The 24577-nt window shown below is 41.4% G+C and overlaps 1 protein-coding gene across 1 annotated transcript in view; it reads left to right on the top strand.

The window, feature by feature from the left end:
* The window catches only part of tspoap1 (TSPO associated protein 1), a gene marked incomplete at both ends in the record, with an annotated part of 62835 nt that extends 41888 nt beyond the window's left edge, over positions 1-20947 (top strand). The window contains 23 exon segments of the mRNA XM_079247454.1: positions 143-200; positions 203-322; positions 1403-1507; positions 1917-2122; positions 4522-4628; positions 4720-4829; positions 4921-5796; positions 7142-7168; positions 7344-7495; positions 7604-8080; positions 9089-9469; positions 10486-10641; positions 10947-11738; positions 11901-11954; positions 12272-12371; positions 13685-13821; positions 15004-15172; positions 15905-15973; positions 17175-17222; positions 17863-17978; positions 18059-18130; positions 20008-20127; positions 20621-20947. Coding sequence (XP_079103580.1) covers positions 143-200; positions 203-322; positions 1403-1507; positions 1917-2122; positions 4522-4628; positions 4720-4829; positions 4921-5796; positions 7142-7168; positions 7344-7495; positions 7604-8080; positions 9089-9469; positions 10486-10641; positions 10947-11738; positions 11901-11954; positions 12272-12371; positions 13685-13821; positions 15004-15172; positions 15905-15973; positions 17175-17222; positions 17863-17978; positions 18059-18130; positions 20008-20127; positions 20621-20947 — 4779 coding nt within the window.
* Positions 20948-24577: the final 3630 nt, after the last annotated feature.

Raw genomic sequence — 24577 nt, 5'->3', positions numbered from 1 at the left:
CACTGCATACCATTTATATTTGTTCTTTATCTTAAGTTGATGACTAGTATTGTGCTTGAAAGGTGGATTTTTCCGCTCAGTCACTCCTCGCTGTTGCTTCTCTGAATGTTTGCTCTCCATGTTTGGTTCACGGCACTTTTAGTCAAAGGTACGAGAGCTGGAGGAGAAATGTCGCAGCCAGAGCGAACAATTCGGCTTGCTGTCCAAGAGTTGGAAAAGTTTCGAATGCAGGCCTCGAAAGTGGACCTGGCCAGCTCCAGCCTCCTCAACAATCCCAGCCTCTCTGTTCTGACCAATGGGGTGGGCCTGACTACTGAACGAGGTGAGCTCGCGGGAGCTTTCGCTTATTACAGATCCATCACTGCAGATACACAGTGGTACCTCAAGTCTCTCTCTTTTTTTTTTTTTTTTTTTCCCCCAGGCAAAAGAGTTTAAATCTTTATTTAACAAGGAATTTATATCAATACATCTGTCTTGTTTCATGATAATCCCACCAACCATCTTTCTAAACCCTTTTTAAACTGCCTGACACCAGCTAACATCTGGATTACTGCAACATGACTGTTTATTTGACATTCACAACATGTTTTTAAGCTTCAGTGCAAATCAGCATTGATGGTAACACAACAGCCAGGTGCATATGCATCTTTTACTGAATATGTTGCAGTCAAGGCGACAGTGACTCATGTCTTCTTTACAGAAACTCAGCTTTATAGAGCATAATGTTCCACACTGAGGCTTTAACACTCCCAGCAACATATGTTGGACAAAAATAGATGTGATTGATATATTCTTAACCTGACTACAAGACTACTAGCAGCTGACACTCAGTCCTGCTGTGAGGGGCTCATGTCTGTGGTCCATTTAAAATCTACTCATCTCAAAAAGTCATGATTGAGGTTCAGTGCAGCACACCGTGATGGGTGCTTCATGTTGTGGTAGTTGCATGTTTATTCTCTGGGGGGAAGCAGCATTGTGGTTAAAATAAAAAAGAAAAGGCCTGTTTAAACAAGCTACTTTTGTTAAACAACAGAAATGAGTCCTGACAGAACAGAAAGTAAATTGCAGCTAAAACCATGAGTTTAATTTATTTTAAATCCGGATGCTTCCTTTCAAATCGTAGTCATTTACATGATTGACTCTTTATATCTCTTTTTAAGAATAAGGACATAAAAGATTATGCTGAACATTATACTGATAATAGTTTATCTCTTTTGCATATCAATAATGTGACCTCGCTATAATCTTCTGTTCATGCTGTGTGTTTATAAAGGGTTACATTTATCGAATGTCCATTAATCCAGACTGCTTTTAATGTAATAATGTAAATCTACTCCACATCTTTCAGCTCAGTCTGTCCCTCAGACACACTCCCACCCTGTTTCTCCTACATGTGTTTTAGACTGCACTGGTGGCACATTGGATATGGTGTCTCTGGGCGAAATAGCCTTCTGGAGTCTTGAGGGAGGTGACACTCTCACCTGCCCGGAGGGTAATGACCCGCTCGGTACGCTCTCTCCGTCTCTGTTAGTCATGTGTCACCAAAAGCACGGCATGTTCTGACCGTCATCTCACCGTCATTGTAACAGTCCAACGCTGTAACAGAGCTTGTCTGTGATTCTCACCATCAAACTTCATCCTGCTCGTGAGATGAAGTGTGAAATGCCTGTGACGCGGTATGATGGTGTGACACACGTTGACACGAGGTAGAGTGACCTCTGACCTCAGACAGATGGACTCAGGATTTTTTTTTTCCCTCCTCCACTGTTTTAATCAGCCATGTTTAACCTTGAGCCACCTGCATGTCGACCAGTGATTTCATCCACCCAGCAGGTCGCAGACAACCGGGTTAACAGGGAAAGGACTCGGATGTTCACCAAGGGTGCAGATTACACTCTTCTTTTCTCCCCTCATAGATGTGGCCACCGCACTGCGCATGGGCGCCACGCCCCACGCTGCAGGACTGTCCAGAGTGGAGCGCTCGCCTGTTACCAAGCACCGAGAGCTGCCCACCATCAGCGTCAGCAAGTCAGCCTCATCATCCATCAAGTCAGAGACCGCACACCTCACCCCCAAGTCAGACACCCACCTCAGTCTGCACAAATCAAGCCCAACACATGAGGTAACGCAACAGCTTTCAAGCTTACTTCACAGAACTTTTAATATTCAGTGATGCGGATTTTACTTCCTTTTACCTTTGTACACTTTGTACACGATGAAAGCAAATTTCTAATCAGGATTATTTCAGAAAAGATTTAAAAAAAAAAAAAAAACTTCACATTTGTTGATCTTTATTTGAAAGCAAAGTGTTGGCGGTCTTTCCATCAGAATGAGTTTAAAGATGAGCTGCCATCACACAGCTGTAAAGACAAGCTCTGTGATTGGGACTTTTACCACCTTACACCAGTTGCACGGCGTGTGCATGAGTGTGGTTGTGTTTGTGTGTGAGATGAGCACACATTGTTGATCTGCTTTCTGTTGTGGCACTGCAACTACATAAACTTTTTTAATGGGTATTATATCAGGGATATTGAACTCTGGTCCTGCTGGTTTTAGACATTTCCCTGTTAAAACACCACATTGTGGCCATCGTGTAGAACTGGCAAACAAGGTGTTGTTGAGGCAAGGACACATGTATAACCTGCAGGGTAGTGGCGCTTCAGGGCGCAGTTTACGGCTTATATTATTCAAAAAGTGAAGACAAGAAAGAAGAAGCACTAAAAATTAGGGGTGGGAAAATCGAATCGAAAAGTCGGATATCAGGGTTTTTTTTCTTCACAATTTTAAAATTGATTTTTTTTAACAAAAAAATCTTTTTTTTTTCTTCAAATAGATAAAATGAATGCACTATAAAAATTTTTGTCATTTTTATTGTTTTTAATTGATCTTTTTACTTGTCAGCAGAATGATGGTCTGGCAACTAGGTTGTTTTTTCCCTCATTGAAATGAAGAAAAATGACGAGCAAAAAAAAGTTTTATACATTTTTTTTTTTGTTTTGTTTTTAATCTACAAAAATCAGCAATATCGGAGAATTGTGAGAATCACAATTTAAATCAAATTGGCACCCAAAAAATCAGAATCGAATCGGGACTAAAGCATGTTGTCACACCCCTACTAAAAATACAATACAACAATAAAATGACATACTGCACACATTTACTTTTTTTTTTATAAGTGTCAGGGTGACAAAAAACAGCTCACTGTAATATTATGTAACTACTAAAACGATTAAAAACTCACAACCATACAGTTTCCATTGCACATTCACAGTGAATGTATTTGTTTCTGATCTGTAATCAGTATGATTACCAATCATTTTTTTAAGCCAAGTATTCTTGCTAATAGCTTTAGCTTCCCCGACGCCAAACTTGCACATGATAAATTGGCACCATACATACGTACAGTGTGCATCTGAGGAGCTGATACTGTGGAGCTTGAAACAGGTGTGTAGAAGGTGAAACAGAACGCAACACAGTCATTACTTTATCTCAAATATCCCACTGTAGGCCCTGCTAGGCTGTGCTAATGTCAACTGCAGGATCCTTTTCTTCCTGCAGATCTTTTGTCCTCCACTATTTCCAGACTGAAACACAGATCACTTGTCAAGGTTACCAAGACAGACATGCACTGTTGCATTGTTTGTGAGGATTTAATGGATTTAAAAAGCCCTCTTTAACCTTCCTGTCATGCCAGAACAGACTGCAGCTAATTCTTCTTGCGCTTTCTCTGCATGCACACTTAAGATAAATATGTAAGATTTGTTGCTTCTGCTTTCCTCATTCTATGTTTCCAAAGACCGAGTGAATGGTCCTGCATGACAGAACGATCGGTGTTCCTTTCATCCAGTCACTCATCTACCCCACAGTTCGACAAAGCTCATATTTAGTGAGATAATCCACTGGGCAGTGTGGATTATGAAGGTTCTACAGTAGTATTTGTAGGTGATTATCTTAAAATAAAGGTTTTCCCAGGGATCTATAAATACACCACCTGTCTTATTCCGCTGTGTGCAGCTGTTAAAAGCTCCACATCAGGTATGAACTCAAGGTGATTAGAGACTCATTCATAGTGCTTACAGCGCAATGTGAAATTAAGCTCTGAAAATGAACAGTTATTTATAGGGAGTACTGATTTGCTATTTTGGATTAAAACCAAATATTTCTTCTTTTTTTTTTTTAACCATTTACTATCTGCTTTGTAAAGATGTTTGTCCCTGTAAAAATTGCTATTGCAGTCACAATATTTTCAGCTACATCCTTTTTGCTGTGTTGCATTCTGGAGTTTTGCCACTAAATGGTGTGTTTGGAATATAGAAAATATTAAAAGAAGCCTTCGAATTGGCATACTGCATGTCTGTAGCTGTTTCTGCATAAATAAAGAGTACATACACCTGGTGTCATTTGACTCTTCGTTTTGATGACACTGACCTGCTTTTCAGTTGAGTGATTATACTTTAGTTACATTATATTTTTGTGTGAATTCACTGTATTTGAAGAAAAACTGTGTTCGTGCCTCTTCAGGTGGACACTGCCAGTGAGGTGGAGGAGTTGGACATCGATGTGGCCCCGGCACCGTACGCAGCCAGCAGGGGAGCAGCCAAGCTTCAGGTTTTCATTGCCAGATACAGGTCAGCTTTAAACCAATCCCAAAGTTGACTCATGACAGAATCATTTAACCTGGCGAGACAAATAAATTTAATTGCTTGTTTAATGAAACAGCTACAATCCCTACGACGGCCCCAACGACAATCCTGAAGTGGAGCTGCCTCTCACTGCTGGAGAATACATCTATGTATACGGGGACATGGATGACGATGGCTTTTATGAAGGTAACTCTGCTGTATTTTTGAGATTTTCTGTCCAGAGCTTTATATTTATACATGTACATGACGTTCCATTCTTCGTTTTGGCTCCTGTCAGGTGAGCTCATGGATGGACGAAGAGGGCTGGTCCCCTCTAACTTTGTGGAACGTGTATCGGACGACGATGTAATGAGCACGCATCATCCAGAGACTGGGGACGTGTCCCACAACTCCCTGCTTGACAGCAGCCTGCACAGTGCCAGCCACCAGCATCACCTCCACGCGGGCGTCAGCGCCTCAGAAAGGACAGAGGCCTCTGCCGCCTCTGGCCCTGCCTCAGCCCTCTCAGATTCAGCGTCGGCCTTGTCAGTCCCAGCCCCCCTCACCAACGGCCTGGACTTGGATTTGGAGGAGGTGGGAGTGGACATTGTGCCTTACCCACGTAAACTCACCCTCATCAAACAGCTTGCCAAGAGTATCATCATTGGCTGGGACCCTCCGTTGGTGCCGGCTGGATGGGGCAACGTGTGGAGCTATAATGTGTATGTGGATCAGGAGCTGCGGCTGAACGTCCCGTTCGGTGCCCAGACCAAAGCGGTGCTGGAGCGGCTAGACGTAAACCTCAAAGCCTACCGCGTGTCCGTGCAAAGCCTGACAGAAAAAGGCCTCTCAGACCAGCTCCGCTGCAGCATGCTGGTCGGTCTGGATGTCTGCGTGGCGCCCACACAGCTACGTGTGGAGAGGGTTACCGCCACCTCTGCCAACCTGACCTGGCTGCCCAGCAACAGTAACTATGTGCACATTGTGTCCTTGAATGATGAGGAGTGTGAGCTGGTGAAGGCTGGCTGCTACTCGCTGTGCCTCAATAACCTCCTACCCAGCCTGCAGTACACAGTCAAAGTGGAGGCGCGGCCGCACCGCACACCATGGGAGCTACCCGTGGAGCGTCGTGAACACAGAAGCGCTACGATCACCTTCACCACACTGATGGCAGGTCAGGATTTAGATTTTTATCAACATGTTTTCTTTGCGTTGGTCATCAGTAGCTTTGGTTCTCTCCGTTCAACATTAATCCTGTCGGACATTTATATTGAGTAAGTTCAGAACATGTAAGCCTCAGTCTGGCTCAAATGTTTGATCCAGATTAAGTGTTTTCACAGCCTTTTGAGCCTCTTTTATTTATCTGTTTATTTAGTTTCATTCAAAATAATAATTCCAGTCTGAAGCAATTACGTAAGTCAAATGCAGACACACGAGGGAGGTCAACTGGATCTGGTTAGCTTTCTGTTACCTATAACACTGAGCTTTCATCAATAACGAAAGGGATAAAAAAAAAAAGAAGAAATTCAGACGCTACCCAAAGATTTGTTGATATAATTGCAAGCAGTTCCAAAAAAAGAGTCTGAACTTTTGTTATATGCACATGTATCTGTGGTGTTGGCAAAGGTAGCACTGTGCTCAACTGGAATTGTTGAGGTGGTTACTCTGTATGCACCAGTATTGTCAAAGTGTCTGACTATAACCTGCTTTTCCAGAGCACTTTTGTTTTTTTACTGGTAATTCTGTCCACTTTCTTCAAATTCGACACTGTTAACTAAGACAAATTACAACATCTTCTGCTATGTAACGCTTTTAATTAGGGCTGTGATGATATGCTTTCATCCCGATCTGATTAGATTCCCATTTTTTTGGATGCCAAATTGATTTACATTGTGATCCTCCCTATTCTTCCATATTGCTGATTTTTGTAGACTAAAAACCCAAAAAATGGACAAAACTTTTTTTGCTCATTATTTTTCTTCATTATGATTAGGGAGAAACAACACAGTAACCAGACCATCATTCTGCTGCTATAATACCCAAGAAGACAAGTAAAAGATAAATAAAAATGACAAAAACTTTAAAATGGATTATTTTTATTTATTTGGAGAAAAAATAAAAGATTTTTTTCACAAAAAAAAAATCAATTTTAAAATCATAAAAGCAAAAAATCTCTATTTGATTTTTTTGTATTTCCCACCCCTACTTTTAATTTTGTATGGACTGTTTCTTTTATTTAAGAGCCAAACCACTATAGCAGAAAGCATTGTTGTTAATGAAGGGAAGTTTATAGGTGCCATTCTCCTCCACATAATATTCCTACCGATGACTTAATATAGTCTTATTTGGTGTTTAAGTACATTTTTTGCTGTATAAAAGTGTATTGAACAAGTTAAATGTTGTGTTTTTGCGAATGTCACATGTAAAACCACATCGGCGTTTTGCTCATTTTACAGTATTTGTATTGACATGAGTTATTTTTCTCTACATAACCACTCAATCATTGAAATTTGCTTAAGTTCCATGCCCACTGTCTGGGAATTCAGGTATATGGTCTCTAAGTTTCTCATCTTCCTTTAGAGCAGAAGTAGGATTTGTAGAGTCATCGTTTTAGTTTGATTATTATTTATCAACCAAACACTTTATTTTTTAGTTTGAGTTAGTTTAGCTCTATGTTTTTCTGTATTTTGTCTGTGGTGTAAATGCCTTTAATTGCCGCAGGCCCCCCTGACGCTCCTCTGGATGTACAGCTGGAGCACGGTCCCTCTCCAGGGATTGCTCTCATCAGCTGGCTTCCAGTCACCATAGATGCTGCTGGGACCTCAAATGGAGTCCGTGTCACTGGTTACACGATATACGTTGACAAGAAAAAGGCAAGGAGTCTTTTAAGAAGAGAAATTAGCATGTTTTATGTTTTGTAATTAACGCTAAGCTTGAATTCCGTTTGATTTTTGTGACGTGGATTTTCTCTGCTATCCAAGGTGCTGGAGGTCTCTTCCCCAACAGCAGGCAGCGCCCTGCTGGGCCCCTCTCAAATTCAGTCCCTTCAGGCAGCTCAGGAGCTCACTGTCCGCACCACGTCGGCTCACGGGGAGTCCTGTGACTCTCTGCCTGTAAATGTGCCCTCCAAGCTGGCTGCCATCTTGGCAGGCCCAGTCATCAACGCCCCAGTTGTGCCACCCCTGCCCTGCAGCCCAGTAGCTCCCAGCAACTTGCCCCGGCCCTCATCCTACGGAAACTCTGCTGCCAAAGTCTCGGTGCTGCCCAGCACTTTGCCATCAGACACACACCTCTCTGGCTGCACGTTAGAGGTTGCTGTCAATTCACCTCATCCTCTTCGCTCAGAAGATCTTCTGTCATCGGGCTCGTTTGTGAAGGCCTGGGCCAACCCCTCGTCTGCAGCTGCCTTAGCTATGTGTGAGGCCACATTACCAGTAGCCTCCACCATTACTCCAGCGGTAATCATCATTCTATTCTCTTCTATTCTACAGTCATTTAGCAGACCCTTTTATCCAAAGTGACTTACATGTGACTGAGAACAACACAAGCACGAAATCAAACAGTGGAGGACATCGTAGGAAGATGCTAGTGGACGGTCCACTTGGATGCAGATCCTTCCATGAAGTGCTACAGGCTTTTTTTTGTTTGTTTTGTTTTTTTGTTTACTCCCTTCCCAGCCCATAATATCACCTATGTTAAAATACAAAGAATTAATACCATAAAGTTTGTTGCAGAGAACTGGGCTAAGTTCTCCAACTTTCCAATAAATGTAGCTATACTAAGTGTTGAAGTGCTCCTTGAAGAGCTGAGTCTTCAGCTTGCTCTTAAAAGTAGACAGGGACTCTGCAGAGCGGACAGAGTTTGGGAGATCATTCCACCATCGTGGCACAACAGAGGAAAAGAGTCTGGCTGGTGATTTAGTCCCACGTTGTGGTGGTAACACAAGGTGTCTTTCGTTGGTGGAACGTAGCTGTCGAGATGGAGTGTAGGCCTGGATTCTCTGTCTTTATCAAGAAACTGCATCACATTTATTCTTGGAGATAAAAAATATTTTATTTTAAAGTATGAGATTTTTCCCATGCACAAGGAACAGGCCTGATGAAAATGACTATAATAGCTTTTTACTGCACAGAGACAAATGTGGCGCGTCGTACCAGGGCACTTGATCCCTGCAGTTTCCATCAGCTCATCAGGGTCATAACTCGGTCAAATCTTTGAACACAGATCTGACACACTGATTTTCCTATTTATTCTGACTCACACCCTCTTCTCACTCTTTAATTAGTTTTTCCATTGTGAATAATCAACTATGAATCTACTAAGCAAGCATAACATGGAAAAAATATGATATAAGACTGAAGTTGTAACATGTTGCTGGCTAATTAACATCACTGCTTCATAAAGAAATGCTCCACAGCAAAAAGCATAGTTTTATTTATTGTGTTGTTGTTTTTTTTTAAAATCAGGTTAATGTGGCCTACTCCATCAACACAGCACCACAGTCACCTCCTGTCGCAGCACCTGCACAAGCACCAATCCCAGCACCTGCACTGGTGTTGGACCAGCGCAGAGACACCGACAGCCCTGGAACAATACGTCCTTTCCCAACCATCACAGATTTCATCGAGGACCCTGGTGCCAAGCTTGGGACCCCCGAGCGCATCCCTACCCCACCCAAAGCCCCAATCACAGACCTTCTAAACCCTCAGAGTATCAATGTCCACCGACCTCCCAGCACCTCACCACTGGAGTCAGAAGTGGAAGAAGAGCAGGAAAATACCCGCCTGGTGTCCATCGAAGAGTTCTTGAGACAAGACCAAGACCCGGCTTACAGCAGGAAGCAGCAGGTTTGTCCTGATTCACATATGATACATAAGTAGTCCTCAGTACTTAAATCGTGCAGAGGTGCAACATTTAAAAGTCACAAATAAGATTTTTGTCAAATTCCCATGAAATAATGCCTTTTTTACCCAAAACAAACCCGTACATTGTGAGCTGTTCAGTGCTTGTTGACACCGTAAAAAGTTTGCATTGTACAGACCTGCAACGTCGCTTTCACTCGAAGGTAAATTTCACGGAGCTGAAGGCACAAGAAGACCACAAAGTATCATCTTGTATAATTGTGAGGTAGTGTGTCCAAGGTTAAAGATCAGATGTAGACAGAATCAGCAGTCCTGGGATTTCCTTAAAGATGAACATTTTATTTTCCAAGAGTTGTCCATAGTGCAATTTCAAAGATCTGCAGGCAATCAGTCACCAGTTTCACATCCTTTTCCCTCTCTCCCAAAACTCCCAAAAATGACTACTTAGATACCCCATTAGACACACACCTGATTTTATTTAGGCTAAACCATTTCCCCATATCACTATCTCCAGCAACCTTGTTCTACACCAACATTAATTAAACCAAATTCCTAAACAAACAAAAAGGAATACCAGTTCTAATACACTATTTTAAATAAGCCCACACTTAAAGAAACTACAAAAAGAGGAAATCCTCCACTTGCTTTCTCCCAATCAACTAATCTAAGAAGTCACTCACACCTGCAATGATGAAGTGTTGGCTTGGCCACTCCACAACACCTATCCTGCAAGGTGGAGTAAAACAAAGAGTAATGTTAAATGGTAATACACTAAAAAAATGCAACACAATGAAAACACTAACAACCCAGGATAGTGAGTGCAGCATGGTTACCTGGCAACAGAAATAACAGGATAAAGTTAAAGGGATAAATTTGAGAAAAGGTAAATGTTAGGGACAAGTGGTGAACACTTAGTCTCACCCACTTTGTCACAATCATATTTCTGTCATTTTAAATACTTAAGATAAATTCACAGTAGATGTGCTGACGTGTCATTTCAGGGTTATGGCAGAGGGCTTGTGGAGCCTCCCAGTGACTACCAGGCAGACAACAGCCGCTCAGACCTGTCTGACATCCTGGAGGAAGAGGAGGAGGACCTTTACTCTGACCATCTTGGGGAAGTACAGGGCAGGGGATACACAGTTGGAGCTATAAGGGTAAATAGATTTGTATGCAGCCCCTTACAGGTCTATTTATAGCACCCCAGCTTCTGCTTTTTTTAAATGAACATGCATCTTTTAGTTTGTCTTAACTTTTCATTTTCTTTTTTTTTCTCCTTGATTATGTTTGTGATTCTTTTTTTTTTTCTGCTTTTTCCTCCTCTTTCTTTCCTCCTTGCATGTCCGGATCATGTCTTATCACCTGTTTTTCCTGCACGTCCTTTCCATTTTCCTGAACAACACGATAATTCATCCTACTTCACCGATGCGCTCTTATTTGGTTTGAAATACGGCCCTTGCAGTCAAGCAAGTTGGAGACGCCAGACAGTGATGAGGAAGTCCTAGAGAGGATCTTAAAGTTGCCTCCTCAGGTCCACCACAACAAGGAGCTGTTTAGCATCGCCGAGGTGACAGAAGAGGAAGACAGCAGTCAAGAAGAGCCTTTAGCCCACCGCAGCAAGCCTCGTCCAGGGTCCAGCCACCTTCACTCTGAGCGCCCCCTTCATGCTCCTCAGCATCACCCACACCCACACATCCCCCCTCACCATCACCACTTCAACAGGGATCCTCGATCCCTAACCAAAGAGCCTTTACTGAGACATGAGCCCTTACAAGTCAAACCGAAGACGCAGCACAGGGTGCACTATGCCGACACCGTGGACACCATTAGTTACCCTGAAGATGAAAATGCAAGTTTATACGAGGGTCCCACCAGCAGGCGGGTCGCCGCCCGCTGTCAACACAAGCTGAGCCCCAACAGCAAAGTTCTGCTCCGAGGTCTAGGGGACCGCCTTAGGAGGGAGGCCATGCTCAGGAGTCAGATGGCTGTTGCCGCACTGGCCACCCCCGATCATGGCCTACCCAGACCAGTGCCAAGACCCTACCCAGTTAGCAAAACAGTCCGCACTGTAAAGTCACCTGTTGGGCATGGGATGGAGATCGACGTGGAGTACGGGACTGACAACGAGGAGCATGTGGAGTACAACCCCGGGGAGGTGGTGGTGGAGCAGATGAGCTCTGAGTGGTGGGTAGAAGGGGCTCAAATGGAGCACTGCAGGCCCCCTCATCGTCGAGGACCAAAAGCTGAGCCAATGGTAAACATCGCTGCAGGCTGCTGCAATGGATGTGTTGTTCCAGCCCCCCCCTCCTTCTCCCTTATAGCTGTGCAGATTTACCCCTTTCAGTCATTTGGTGGATAGGACACACCTCCACATCTGAGTAGGCAGAAACTTCCATTTCCATCCTCCTCACTGCAGTGGACAGAGGGAGGTCAGGCTGCTCACTTTGCAGCATCTTCAGCCACTGTGAAAGTGAGCAAAGCTGAATCTCCCTCCTCTCCCTCCGACTGCACCAACTCCTGTTGCTTCCCCTGCACACCGGAAAGCACCCCGCTTTTCTCCTCAACTAGTCAACAATGCCTGGTCCTAGTTGATGTGTTTAATGTTTCTAACATAGCAGGATCACAGGGAAAACCCTGCTGTATTTAACCTTTCATAATGTTTTAATCTCTGCGGCATCAAGTAGAGATTAAAACATCAAACATAGATTGTTTATTAGAACAAAAAAACAAAAAAACGTTTGTTTTACTGTTTGTGATCTTTTTGTATTTTTTTGTTATGTTGACCAGGAACCCAGCCAGATCCCTCCGGCTGTGGCGGGTCCATCATGGGCAGGCCAGGCAGAACTTTCTGGTAAACCCGGGAGCTCACAGGCCAGACAGCCCAAAGGTCAGAGGCCTCCTCTTCCTCCTTTTTTCTCATTGTGCTCCCTCTTTCAACCAAAAGCTGCAGGGAAACTGTATATGAGGAGATGCTGGCAGGCTTGTGGTTTCTGTTGGAAAGCCTCCCCCCTCCCCTCTCACATGAAGGTAGTCAGATTAGCACCTTGTGCTATAAGGAAGGGGTGGGGGTGGCAGTCAGGCGATGGAGGTGCTGTAGCTGCAGTGCAGAAGTGGGAGAGAGCCTGCTAAGCTGAGAACCGGCTTAACCCAAAGTGGCTTGTCATGACAGGAGGAAGTGACAGACATTAAAATAGTAACCTCATTTAGCTAGCTTAGAAACGGCCTGTATTACAATCCAAGCCCCCTTTTCTCTTTTCCTCTTCCCACATTCCCCAAGCCGCCTTCTTTTTTGATGCCACACATTTTTCTGTTTTATCTTTGGATGTGCAGCTGACAACACATATAAATACAGAAGAGTACATGTTTGCAAATAGAGGAAGGGAGTAAGGAGAAGTTTGTCCTATCGACTAGAAAATCATGGAGGATGTGAAAGTGAGCGAGTTGTCTGCCCGTGACTCTTGTCACAGATGGGCTGATTCTCTCTAATGAGATAAAGAATACGTCTCTTGACTTGAGCTTAAAGCCTCACGTCAGCGCTTGAAATGTATCTCACTGTCATGTACGCTTCAGCAGTGTTTGTAGCTGCACTAATGTCTCACTTCATCTATACAGAGGAAATGCACATTCGGCTGTACATAATCTGGAAACTATAGCTTAAACGCACTTCTTGATATTTTTATTTCCCATGTTTTTCTTGTTTTTAATAATGTTTCGTGGCCGTGTTGTAAAGAATGTTCCCAGAATTAGTCTAGAGTGTGGGTCAAATGCTGTTTCCTCTGTTGCACGGCTGCAGATCACGAACGTGTGCACGTTTGTCAAACAGCTCATGCAGCTTAGGATCAGTGGTTTAGCTTGATTACCTCTTTTAAGGACAGGTGCCGGGCGAACAGTGCTCAGAGCAGCGCTGCAGGTGGTGGGCGGTGGGGGAGGTGCAAACAGTCAACTCTGCAGAATTCATTACGTGCCAAGCATGGCTTCTCTGCAAGCTTTCTTGTGCAGAAATAATCATAGTTCTAATAGTTGATTGTGTTAAATGATATAAACTGCTGCTGGATTGCATGACACTAACAGTTTCGATGAAGTTAAGGTTGCTTTAGTTTGTAATAATCTCTCTAATCTGGGTCACTTTAAGCATTTATTCTATCAGTTTATCAGATATAGTTTGGAAATGCGTGATTTTAACTGTGTGCATATTTGCAGGTGAATCGCCAAAGATAAAAGGAGACAGTGACATACGCATTTTCGTGGCCCTCTTTCCATATGATCCCGCCAGCATGTCGCCCAATCCTGACGCTGCTGAGGAGGAGCTGCCCTTCAGTGAAGGACAAATCATCAAAGTAAGTGTTGAGCCTAATGTCAGGTCCAACACAGTTTTAAAAAGTTACGAATTTGCGTTTTTATGATCTGACTTTAAGCAGAAAAAAGGTGCATTAAAAGAAAATAGATTTTCAGTCTGTTGTTTTCATTTTGTTTGTAGAATTGGCTCCTATGTGGGTGTGATTTGTTATCCCCAACTACATTTTCCATCTCTTTGACTGTGGATGAATTAAATTAGCCTGAAAAGCTAGAAGAGAGTTGAATATAGTTTTAATGCTGCTAACCTCCATCTGTGTGATGTCACCGGCACAAGTCTCCCCTAGAAGTTTGGCTGATGGTCAAGAGGCCTCCTGACACACTGAAGAAAAGCAGTTCAGTGGTTCTGGAAAATATTAAAAAGCTGCATCTGTTTCTGGTGAAACATTAAGCTGAGAATATACTGACTGAAAAACGAGTTCAACCTCCATTAAACTCACTCGGGTGTGTTTGAGCTGCACCTGGAGCCTGTCCTGAAGGAGATTTGTATGGAAAAAATGTGTACTGTTTGCAAAAATAGTATTACGATAGAAAGCTGTGTTTTCATTTTTACATTTAGGATATTTTCCTTTTGAAATGTTGAAATTTATACATCATCCACAATTTTACACACCCTGTCCTGGGGACTAAAATAATTACCGGTAGGTCAAATAATAAAACACAGAATTAAGAGAGGAAAAATGGAAAGCAGAAACTGACTAAATAAATACATGAAATAGAATCTGGATACAGTCAAAATAAATTTCATAGGGCCTATATCACCTTGTGGTTTATCTGCCATAAGAAGCCAAATGTTATGGCTTTTGTCATTTTTTTCTTGGGTTTTTTTTTTTTTTTTTTGTGTGTGTGTGTGTTTGTGGAGTAGTCTAAGATAAAGACATTTTAATATTGGCTTTATTTTTCAGACCAGGAGGCAACATTAGTCTCTTATCATCTTAAGTTTTGGAGCAGACAGATAACAGAAGCGCATAATGAAAAATATTATTAAGAAACAATTAACTTTGAAGCCTGTTAATAAAAGAATCTCATCTGTTTGGACTTGAATTAAAAATAAATATCAAATGAAATCTGAAAATGTTAATCCGGAAGAGCTAGTACAATATGAAAGATGATATTTGTAGAATTCTTGTTACGTGTCACGCAAGTTTCACTCTGCCTCTCCCCAGGTTTACGGAGACAAAGATCCAGATGGTTTCTATCGAGGGGAGTCGGGGGGTCGTCTGGGCTACGTGCCATGCAACATGGTGTCTGAGATTCAGGTGGAAGATGAGGAGACCCGGCAACAGCTGCTGCAGCAGGGCTTTTTGTCCACAGCGGCCTCCATGGAGAAGATCGGTAAGTGTCAGTCAAAGTCTTTGTCTCATGTACGATGTTGTCACTGCAAAGTGTTATGTAAACTGTAATGCTTTACCCATAAAGTCATTGCTTTTCATGTTAAGTGGTAAGTGAAAATAGCAGCACAAGTGCTTCAGAATGCAAAGAAAACAGAAAAATATATCTTATCTTTCTACATTTCCCAGTCAAACATGAGCAGATTGTTGCCTCTATTCTATGAGGATTAAGAGAAAAATTAAAGCTTGTCTTTTGATGAGAACTGTATAAATAGAAGCTCCTTCGTCTCTGCTTGGAGTTCAGAATGGTTTAGTCTAGTTTTTAATACTACAAAGCATGTGGCAGTACTTTAGATACTTTTACAGTTTCCCATTTATTGTTTCTCTAAGTGAAATGATAACCGTGACTGTGCTTTTCATGCAGGTGTCTGAAAAGTTTAATTAGTACAAGTGTTGGTCTGTGGTGAATGGCTGCAGACCAACCAGCAAACTAAAGCTAACACTTTGCTTCTGTTTCCTGCCTTCTACCCCGAGCGGTACCTTCATGTAGTTTAACCTTTTCACTTCCACTTGTTTCTCGCTGCTGTGTCTGCTGCTCACTGACTGTCATCTTTTTGAAATGACTCCCGGCTGGCTTTTCATTGTCGAGTTTGTCTGGTCTGCTTCTCTCACACCTTGTTTTTTGTTTATTGTTTTCATTTCTTTTGTTATTTTTGGTCTCTAAAACTTCATTAAGGCACTCGCACACATGCACAGCTTCCACGTCGCCCTGTTCCACCGCCGAAACCGAGACGATCCAAGAAAGGTGTGTCTCGCTGCAGATTGCGGCTTCCCATCTCTCCTTTCTTCTCATCTCTGGTTTGCTTCTCTTTCTGCCTCTTACACGTTAGATTCAACTCTTTGAGTTTCTGCTTCTCGCTCAGCAGCTGGTTGGGAGGGAGGGGGGGGGGGGTTGTTTAAGCCAGACAATTAATAAAATCACACATCTACCCAGCTTTATAGGCAAATATTATCACAAGTAGCTCTGGAGTCGTTTCATATAATTAAAACCTTTAGACACACAGCTTGTTAGGTCTTTCTACAGGTTCACTTGTTCAGATTTTAATTCATGCCAGTGACATCCTGTGCAGCAGCTTGATATTGTACAAACCACATACAAACATCCTGACTCAGTCCTGCCATCAAACACTCATGTAATACATTGCAGATAAAGCAGCAGGATGTGGCAGCACGTTGCTCATCAGTTGATGAACTCAAAGCTATCCTGCTCCTCTGTCACAAATGCATTACATGACCACAAAAAGCTCACTTGTTGAAACATGCGTCCTCTCTGATCACCACCTGTGATTTGATGTACCTTCAGTGTCATGACTTTTAACTTCAGGCTTGATTATTCTCACAGTACGTTTACATCAAACTACTGGCCTGTTTTATTTGTTTAACACTGCGATGAGAGACCGTGTCAAACAATGATTGAGACATTCTTCTGCTTCTAACTTTATCACCATCGATACATGTAAACCTGATTAAAATCACTACATTGACTTTGTCTTGAAGTTACCAGAGTGGTGCAATAGGTTATTTAATCAGGTTTTTTGTTTGTTTGTTTTTTTCATAGCAAACAACAGTCACAAAACTCAGTGAGTGACCTGAAGTCGATGAAATGGAAAACCTTTTAGTGATTTTTTTTTTTTTTTTAAATTTAAAGCAGCTTTGCTGCAGTTTTTTTTTTTATTTGTTACCTTCTTCTTTGTATTGGATGGAGACTAGGAGCCTGAGCAGATCTCATAGGCTGGATTATTTCATACTGGTTTATCTGGGTTTGTGAGTCCGGTTTTAAAACATTATTTTTTTATACAGTTTTAGTAACGTTAACTTATTTGCATGTGTTGTAAAAGTGTGGTTTAGGTCAGAGTGACATGTAAACGTACTGTCGGGGAAGTCCTCGTGTGCTTCTGTAGTGTTGCTTACACTCTCCCCCCCCCCCCTCACCTCATCTCTTCCAGTGGAGTCTGCAGCACTCTGGGTGGAGAGCGTAGACTCCTCCAGTCAAGGTTTGTAGTAAGCCTTTTGATGCGCTCTTAGTTGCATCTGCACGACGACGACCGTTTTAGTTTGCATGAGAAGACTGCATGCATTCACCTCAAGTTTTATTTGCTCTATTTTGTCTTTTTTGTAGATATGAGTATTCTGCTTGCTGAAAAGTTTGTGTATCCCTATCTTAAAGAGAGCATGCAAACCAAAAGAAAAAAAGGCTTATCCTTTGAGGATACTGGTTAACTCCCAGCTCCTAGCTGTCTTCTAGCCAGACTTTCTTTTCTAACTCCTTTTCATTTTACAGAAGTGGAATCATTAAATCATCTCATAATTTTATTTGTACCCATTTTTGCTAGCAGTGTTGCAGGCTTGGCTGCTCTCTTCGGCCTCAACAAATGTTTGCTCTGACTTTTGCAGCATCACCGTGGATCAGGCTGCCGTGACTCCTTTCATGGAAATAAAACTCTGACTACTAATCTTCTGTTGTCTCATTTAGATTTTTCATGTGTTACTGCAGTGATATTGACTTTCATTCAGCTTTGCATGATGCTGAGTGAGTCCAACATGCAGACACAACAAGCTGCATGTCCTTAAACTAGCAGAACTTTTGCACCTCTAACTGTGTAAATGGTTTGCATTTCTCTGTGCAATCCACAGATCCCAGTGAGAACACCGCCCCTGCAGCTGTGGGGAAACCGGCCTCAGGAGCTCGTAGGATGGTTGCCATTTTTGATTATGATCCAAGAGAGAGCTCCCCCAACACAGATATAGAGGTCAGTCATGTGATGTTTTCTCTCCCAGTTTATATTCAGTAACGGTTCTCTACACATTTTCCTACTTCCTTCTGTGTCAGGCCGAGCTGACTTTCAGCGCGGGAGACATCATTCATGTGTTTGGTGACATGGACGAAGATGGTTTCTTCTACGTAAGTGTTAAAAGAACTGCTTCAGGGCTGTTTTTTGTTGCCTGAAAGCTCTAAAAACTCTGAAATAAAGTCAGTTCATTTTGCAAAAGTAAAGAAAATGAGCCAAAAAGCAGAAGCAGTGTATGAAAACAAAATTAAATGGACCTCATGATTCAGCAGCTTTGAGAACCACAGCTGGCAGCAATAACTTGAAGTAATTGTTTTCTGTATCAAGTTTTTAACTCTTTAACGTTATTGTGGAAAAAGTTTAGCTCAGTTTTGTCCCCACATTGCATCAGTTCATTGGTCTTTTTCTTATTGTATTGTCATGAAATTCAGCCCTTTAGATTAAAAGTGAAGCCTATGCGGAGGTGCCAAAAACTGCAGTTCCCCTCTTATCCACTAGGGGCTCCAAAACAGAGCAAATCCCCATAGACTCCCATGTTAAAAAGAACTTCACAGCAGATATTTAACATGTTTACAGCCTGGTACAAAAAAAATATTTTAGGTTTAACAGGTCAGGTTTACCTTCAACTGTAGGGGGAGTGAAATTTTTTCTAACTCCCTCCTTTAGAAGTAATTTTATCTTGAAATTTGTCATGTTTAGGGGTGTGACTATTTGATTGACAGGTATCCGATATCCCTCTACAAGGAGGCAGAATGGAGCCCAACTACGATTATAAGCCAGTTAACGGCATGATTTCGCTTTAGCCTGCTTACCTCTGTTAGCTGATCAGGCCTTTTTAGCTCCAGGTTAGCTTGGTTAGCGCTTAGCGTCAGGCAGGTCAGAGTTTGATAGATGTCAATCATTCCTCCCTACGCTCACAGCCCCCCTCTCAGCTCTACATCTTTGCCCTTTTTGTATTCTCTGGGAGGGACGACACGCATGCCGCTGCCAAGATGGCGATGGTAGGAACTGCCCAATGAGCTTCAGTTCAGCTCTTCAGAAACCCTACGCGTGACTCCGTCGGAGGCTCCATCCATCTTCTGAATACAGTCTTATGATATAGATACACGCCAATCGGACCGAGTCTAGCGGACTATGCTGATGTGAATGCACCCTTAGATTCTGACAGATCCCCCCCCCAATCCTGGCCCTCAGATCCACTGCCCTGCACATTTTAAATGTTTCCATACTTACACACCTATATGAAATTAATGGCTAATTAACAGTCTTACAATGAACTTGGCGATTAGTTCAGTTAAACAAAATCAGATGAATTGGAGTTGAGAAACATCTACAACATGCAGGACAGTCAATCCTAATAACCTAATAATTCCCAGATCAATGGGCAGCGACAAAGCACTTCTGTGAGATCATTGCTGATGACTTTAATCTTTGACACTGCGTTAACACACACACTTGAATCCTGAAGACAAGCAAACTGCTGTGCTATTAAACTAATTGACGATCAATTAATCAAAGGAATCCGATTGGCTGCTACTTCACCTGCTAAATAGTTTTTTTTTTTCACACCTTGCTTTCTGCATTTTTGGCTTTCTTTGGGCTAAATAATAATGAAATAATGTGTTGTGGCGTTGTTCATATGAGGTTGTATTTACCTAATTATCAGACTTTGTGAAAACCAGCTAATTTTCTTTGTGCCCTAATATGTAAAACCTTCCACTGAAAGGTTATCTTTATTGTACAAGACCGTTATTACAAACTATAAATAAAATTGAACATTAGGGTAGATCTATGAATGCAGATGAGAGACACTGAGCATATTAAGGTTAAACTTCCTCTATGATATATATGTAGTGGTACTATGACATGAGCTAAGTGACACTTGAGGGTATTTGAGACAAACATTTACTACAAGACATGTAACAAATACGTAAATCTGATAATTGGAGATCATGTTTCTCGTCAAATGAGTCATGTTGTGTCTATTCAGGGGGACTTGAATGGACACAGAGGGCTAGTTCCCTCCAACTTCCTCCAGGCTATTCCAGATAACCCTCCAGCAGAACCAGTCTGTCCCCCGCCTGCACCAGAACCCAAGAAAGAGTTACAGGTAACTTAGCTTGTCCTGTCTGTGTAGCATGCACATCCGTCAATGGCTGCTTTTTCTTCAGCTATCTGTCATTTTTATGTTTTTTTTTCCAACCACAAGTTCTTTATTTTGTCTCCATTTATAAATGCATGGGTTTGGTGTTTAATGGTGTCCTGTCACATCTCTTCTGTCCCACTGTTTCCTGCATGGCCTTTTGCAGAAGCAAAAACGATCTGTTCACTTTGAGACTTGATCGTAAGTGTTTTTTGGAGGCTCACCGCTGTTTGATAACCCATTCCATCCTCATTTAGCTATACTGTATTCAGCTCCTTTTCATAGGACCCTGCATTAACCTGTAGTTTAACTTAACTTGTTGTCACCTCTTATAAATGTTAATAATTCCCAGCGCCAAGAGTAAAAATATAGACATCACCTTTGAAGCTTCAGATATTACTTAGATGGATACTAAATATGGGTCAAGCCAGACTTAAAAACCTGCATTTTCCTCTTCTAGGACACTCTGACGTCTTATGAGGAGCCACAAGATTCTGGCTCTTCAACACAAGAAGAGTCTTTGCACCCCCAGACAGAACCTCCTCGCCCTGACACAATGGAGCACGCTGACTTGCAGTCACAACCTGAACCCACTACAAGTTCTATAACAAACCCGGACCCTCCTTCAGGTCTCGCTGCAGTGGCAGTCTGCAGTCCTCCGCCAGCCCCCCTCCCTTCAGACGGCACAGCACCGACGGACTGTACAGTTCAAGCAAAGAAGAAGAAGGGCTTTTTCTCCAAAGGCAAGAAACTGTTTAAAAAACTGGGATCCAGCAAGAAAGAATGAGTCGGCGTACGTTGACTCGTGTCCAGTTGAAAGCACTTTTTCTGTCAGTACTGTTAGTTTCTATTGGTAGTCGATGCGGTTAGCAGCTCTCAGATCCAGTAACTGATGCTTTACCCATCAGTAATTATACATTTGCCTTAGAGTACTGCTGTACCAGCTGTTAGATAACAAGTACTTTGAAGCGTCAAAGTTCAGCTTACAAAATTGCAAGCTCATGTAGAAACGCATGTCCAAGTGATCCAACCTACAAATGTATAAAAATATACAACAAATACTTTCTAATCAACTCATCGGGCTTAAAGCACGCAATAATAATCTCTCAAAATATTAGATTGATTTAGAACACTAATGAAAAGAAGTCTGGATGTCACTTCAACACAACTAAGTTAATATTAGCTTTAATGCTCGCGTGATCGTGCCACCGTACTTACTTAAAGCAAATACAAGCAGCAGTTTATCGCTTACTCTGCGTGGCTATTAACAATGCACTATCCATTCTCAGTGGATGTATTATGAATATGTCTGCTTCCTTCCTGCGTTTCATGTCATTAAGAGTATTTTTTACAACACTTTGTACAAAATATCTTATTTATTTATAGTACCAGTGAAAAGTGTGTTAAAACTTCTGACTGGTAGTGTATATTAGACTTTGTTCTAGTTGATAATCACACTGCATGAGCTGATAACGGGGCAAGAAGTTAAACATTAAGAGCTGATACATGGAGTTTAAAGCTAATTCATTTGTCGGTTTGAGGTTAATAGTCCTGTTTGTTGAAGTGAAATGAAGATGAATGTGTGTGTTTGTTTGAGGGGCAGTATTCATCCATTTGTAGGGTCCAAAGACTGGAAGCTGACAGTACTTGTTGGGCTTACCTGCTTTGTGGGGACCCAACATGTTTAAATTCCTTTTTTTTTATTTTTTTTATTGTTGTTGGTTTGGTTTTAACGTTTGGTTTATAATTATGTAATTGGTATGCGAGACCTAGACAGTGTGTTGGTTAAGAGTGTGGTTGAGTTTATATGTTATATATGTGTCCGTATGAGTGTTTCTAAAACATTTCCACAGCTGAGACTGATAACGAATGCCTTTCTCAGACATCAGCAAATGGGATCATCATGGCCTAAATATTTTCTCTGTGCTTATGTGCTTGTGAAAGAAACCTGCAGTGTGTGCACAAGTGGGTTGTATCTGGGGCTCAGCAGGCTGCCGCAGTAGCTTGAAGGGATGCGTTTCATTCGTCTGATCTGCCGATGTTTAAAACAAAGTCAAAAATTATCAGTGAATTCTTACATTTTTGGACCAAAACCTGTTAAATATTTGAGGTTTTGGTTAAATGGTGAGTTTATAGTCATTTAACAGTTTTTCTCTTGATTAAAGATTATTAAAGTCTGATACAGTAAGGAAGTTCTGTAAATGAAAGATGGGAGGATGGTGTCAGTGTTCCTGCAATAGAAGAATCATATCATAAAAAAAACTTGACAGAAAAGTTCATATTAATGCATTTTTGTCACATTTTTTGCTTCCAGTTACCATTATTTAGAGGCTTGGAAACTATAAACACATCACTAAGCTTGTGTTTTTTTTAGATTTCAAAAAGGCAGCAACATAAAAAACGTACAATACCAGTTTCCTGTCGGCGCTTCCTTCCTGTGTTGTACTAATGAATAATCTCATCAAGACATCAATGACAGAAAACTTGAAGAGCTACTTATTTACCTTTAATGAAATGGGTTGTTTGCAGTCTGTATTGAATGTAAAAATATCTCTTAAAAGTTTTGGTCAGGATGAATCATCAGAGCTTTGTGACTGGCAACAGTGACACTCAGACCTCCCTTTCTTCATGCCAAATCTTTATATTATCAATAGTAATTCATTAAAACAACTTATCAATACTCCAAAATCAACAAAATAACTGTTTGACAAAATGATTCGATGAGATTGTAATCTTTGATGTTAACATCCAGTCTCTGGTCATAGTTTGAATGCGGCATGTTGGGTGTTTTTTTTTTCCTTTGTATAATTGAAGACAGCTGACATGAACGTCAAGTTTAAACTGGGCAGTTTTCAGTCATTGCACTGGTGGTTTGTAGATCTACTGTACTGTGACAGATTCTGCAATAACTTAGTAATGTATCTTTTTTTTTGCCTCCATATCAGGAGTATAATGATGTTCAACTTGCAGTGTTACAACACACATTTTTATGAGCGCATGCAGTGTAGTGGTTAGATTTTCTGTCCACAGATTTGCACCATTACGCTGTAAAGTGTTTTAATAATGCTGAACGGACGCTGTTAGAATAATAGAGGAAAAACAAACCATTCTGGATCATTTTAAGGTTTGTAGTAGCTGATCTGATAAATATGTACCTAAAAATGAGTGGATGCAAATGTGTGGAGCAGGCCTTAGTCTTCAGTGGTAGTCATCTGGACACATGCAGTGATGGTTTGCAAAGTCTGACTAGATTTTATGTTTTGTTTTGTTTTTATTCTTTTAAATCTGTGCGACACAGGGCTGTTGGGTAATTTCTCAGGTTTTCACTCATAGTTCCTTTGCAGCGCTCAGCCACCTGTCGACTCCGGCTGTCAAAAAGCAGCAGAATATGCCAAAACTTTAGGTGCTTTGCTTGTTTTCTATAGCTATGAGGGGCCGAGTTTTCCCAGCAGCGTGGGAGATATTAAGTGGAAAAAGTCTTTTCTTTTCTGTTTTTTGGTGATTTGGGGTGGAGTTTAAAATTTGGAGGCAGATATTTTATTGTAATTCTTTTTTTCTTTTTTTTTTTTTATTTCTTTTGTGTTACGAATGTTTAAATGACGTGTAAAGGGAGAGTGGCGATGCCAAGCATTAAAGGGAAGGCGGATTATCAGACACTTTAGATTTAAAATAGGCGGGGTAGAGGCAAGACAGAGGCAGTACTGTATGTTTTTTTTAATTATTATTTATTTTACTATTTTAAACAAGAGTTGGGCTCTCAAAAGTTGCCGAAATGTACAGCAAATATTTGTAATGATCTTGTATTTGACGGCCTTTAATGCACAAGTAGTCCTCGATCTGCTGTGTAGCAACTTAGGAGGCTCCTCCGCTGACTGAACAGGACCTAGGCCCGTGTAGATAACATTTTAGCTCAGCTTTTCATATTTAGCCTTACACGAAGACCTTCTTTAGTCTTAATATGTTTACAGGATGTTTTTGGACTGCATGCATACCAATGTTATACCCATGTTCTGCCTTATTTTTTGTTGCTTTCATGTTTCAGTTTTTCCTAGGCTGACCATTTCTACAATATTTGAGTTGTAGATTGTCAACGCAGTGGAAAAGAAGCTGTTGGAGCTGACTGTATATACTGTAATGAACGGTGTCGGGACTTGTGGATTATTTTCATAAAGTGCGGAAAACACTTTTTTTTTTCTTTCCTTATCTGCACTTTTTGTTTGAAACTTGTGTTAATATGAACCTTTTATATATTAATGTTTTTATTGTCCTTTTTTGGAAGTTCATCTGTATATAATTTTTTGTTAATATTGTTTTTCAGATTTTATTTTTTCTTGTTTTTTTTGTTGTTTTTTTTGCATGTGTGAGCAACAGATGGAGGGTTAATATGTAAAAATCTAGTGCGCAGAGGACTCCTTGG

The sequence above is a fragment of the Telmatherina bonti genome (assembly GCF_933228915.1).
Source record: "Telmatherina bonti genome assembly, chromosome: 10".
NCBI classification, from domain to species: Eukaryota; Metazoa; Chordata; class Actinopteri; order Atheriniformes; family Telmatherinidae; genus Telmatherina; species Telmatherina bonti.
This window is presented reverse-complemented; position numbering and strand designations above follow the sequence as displayed.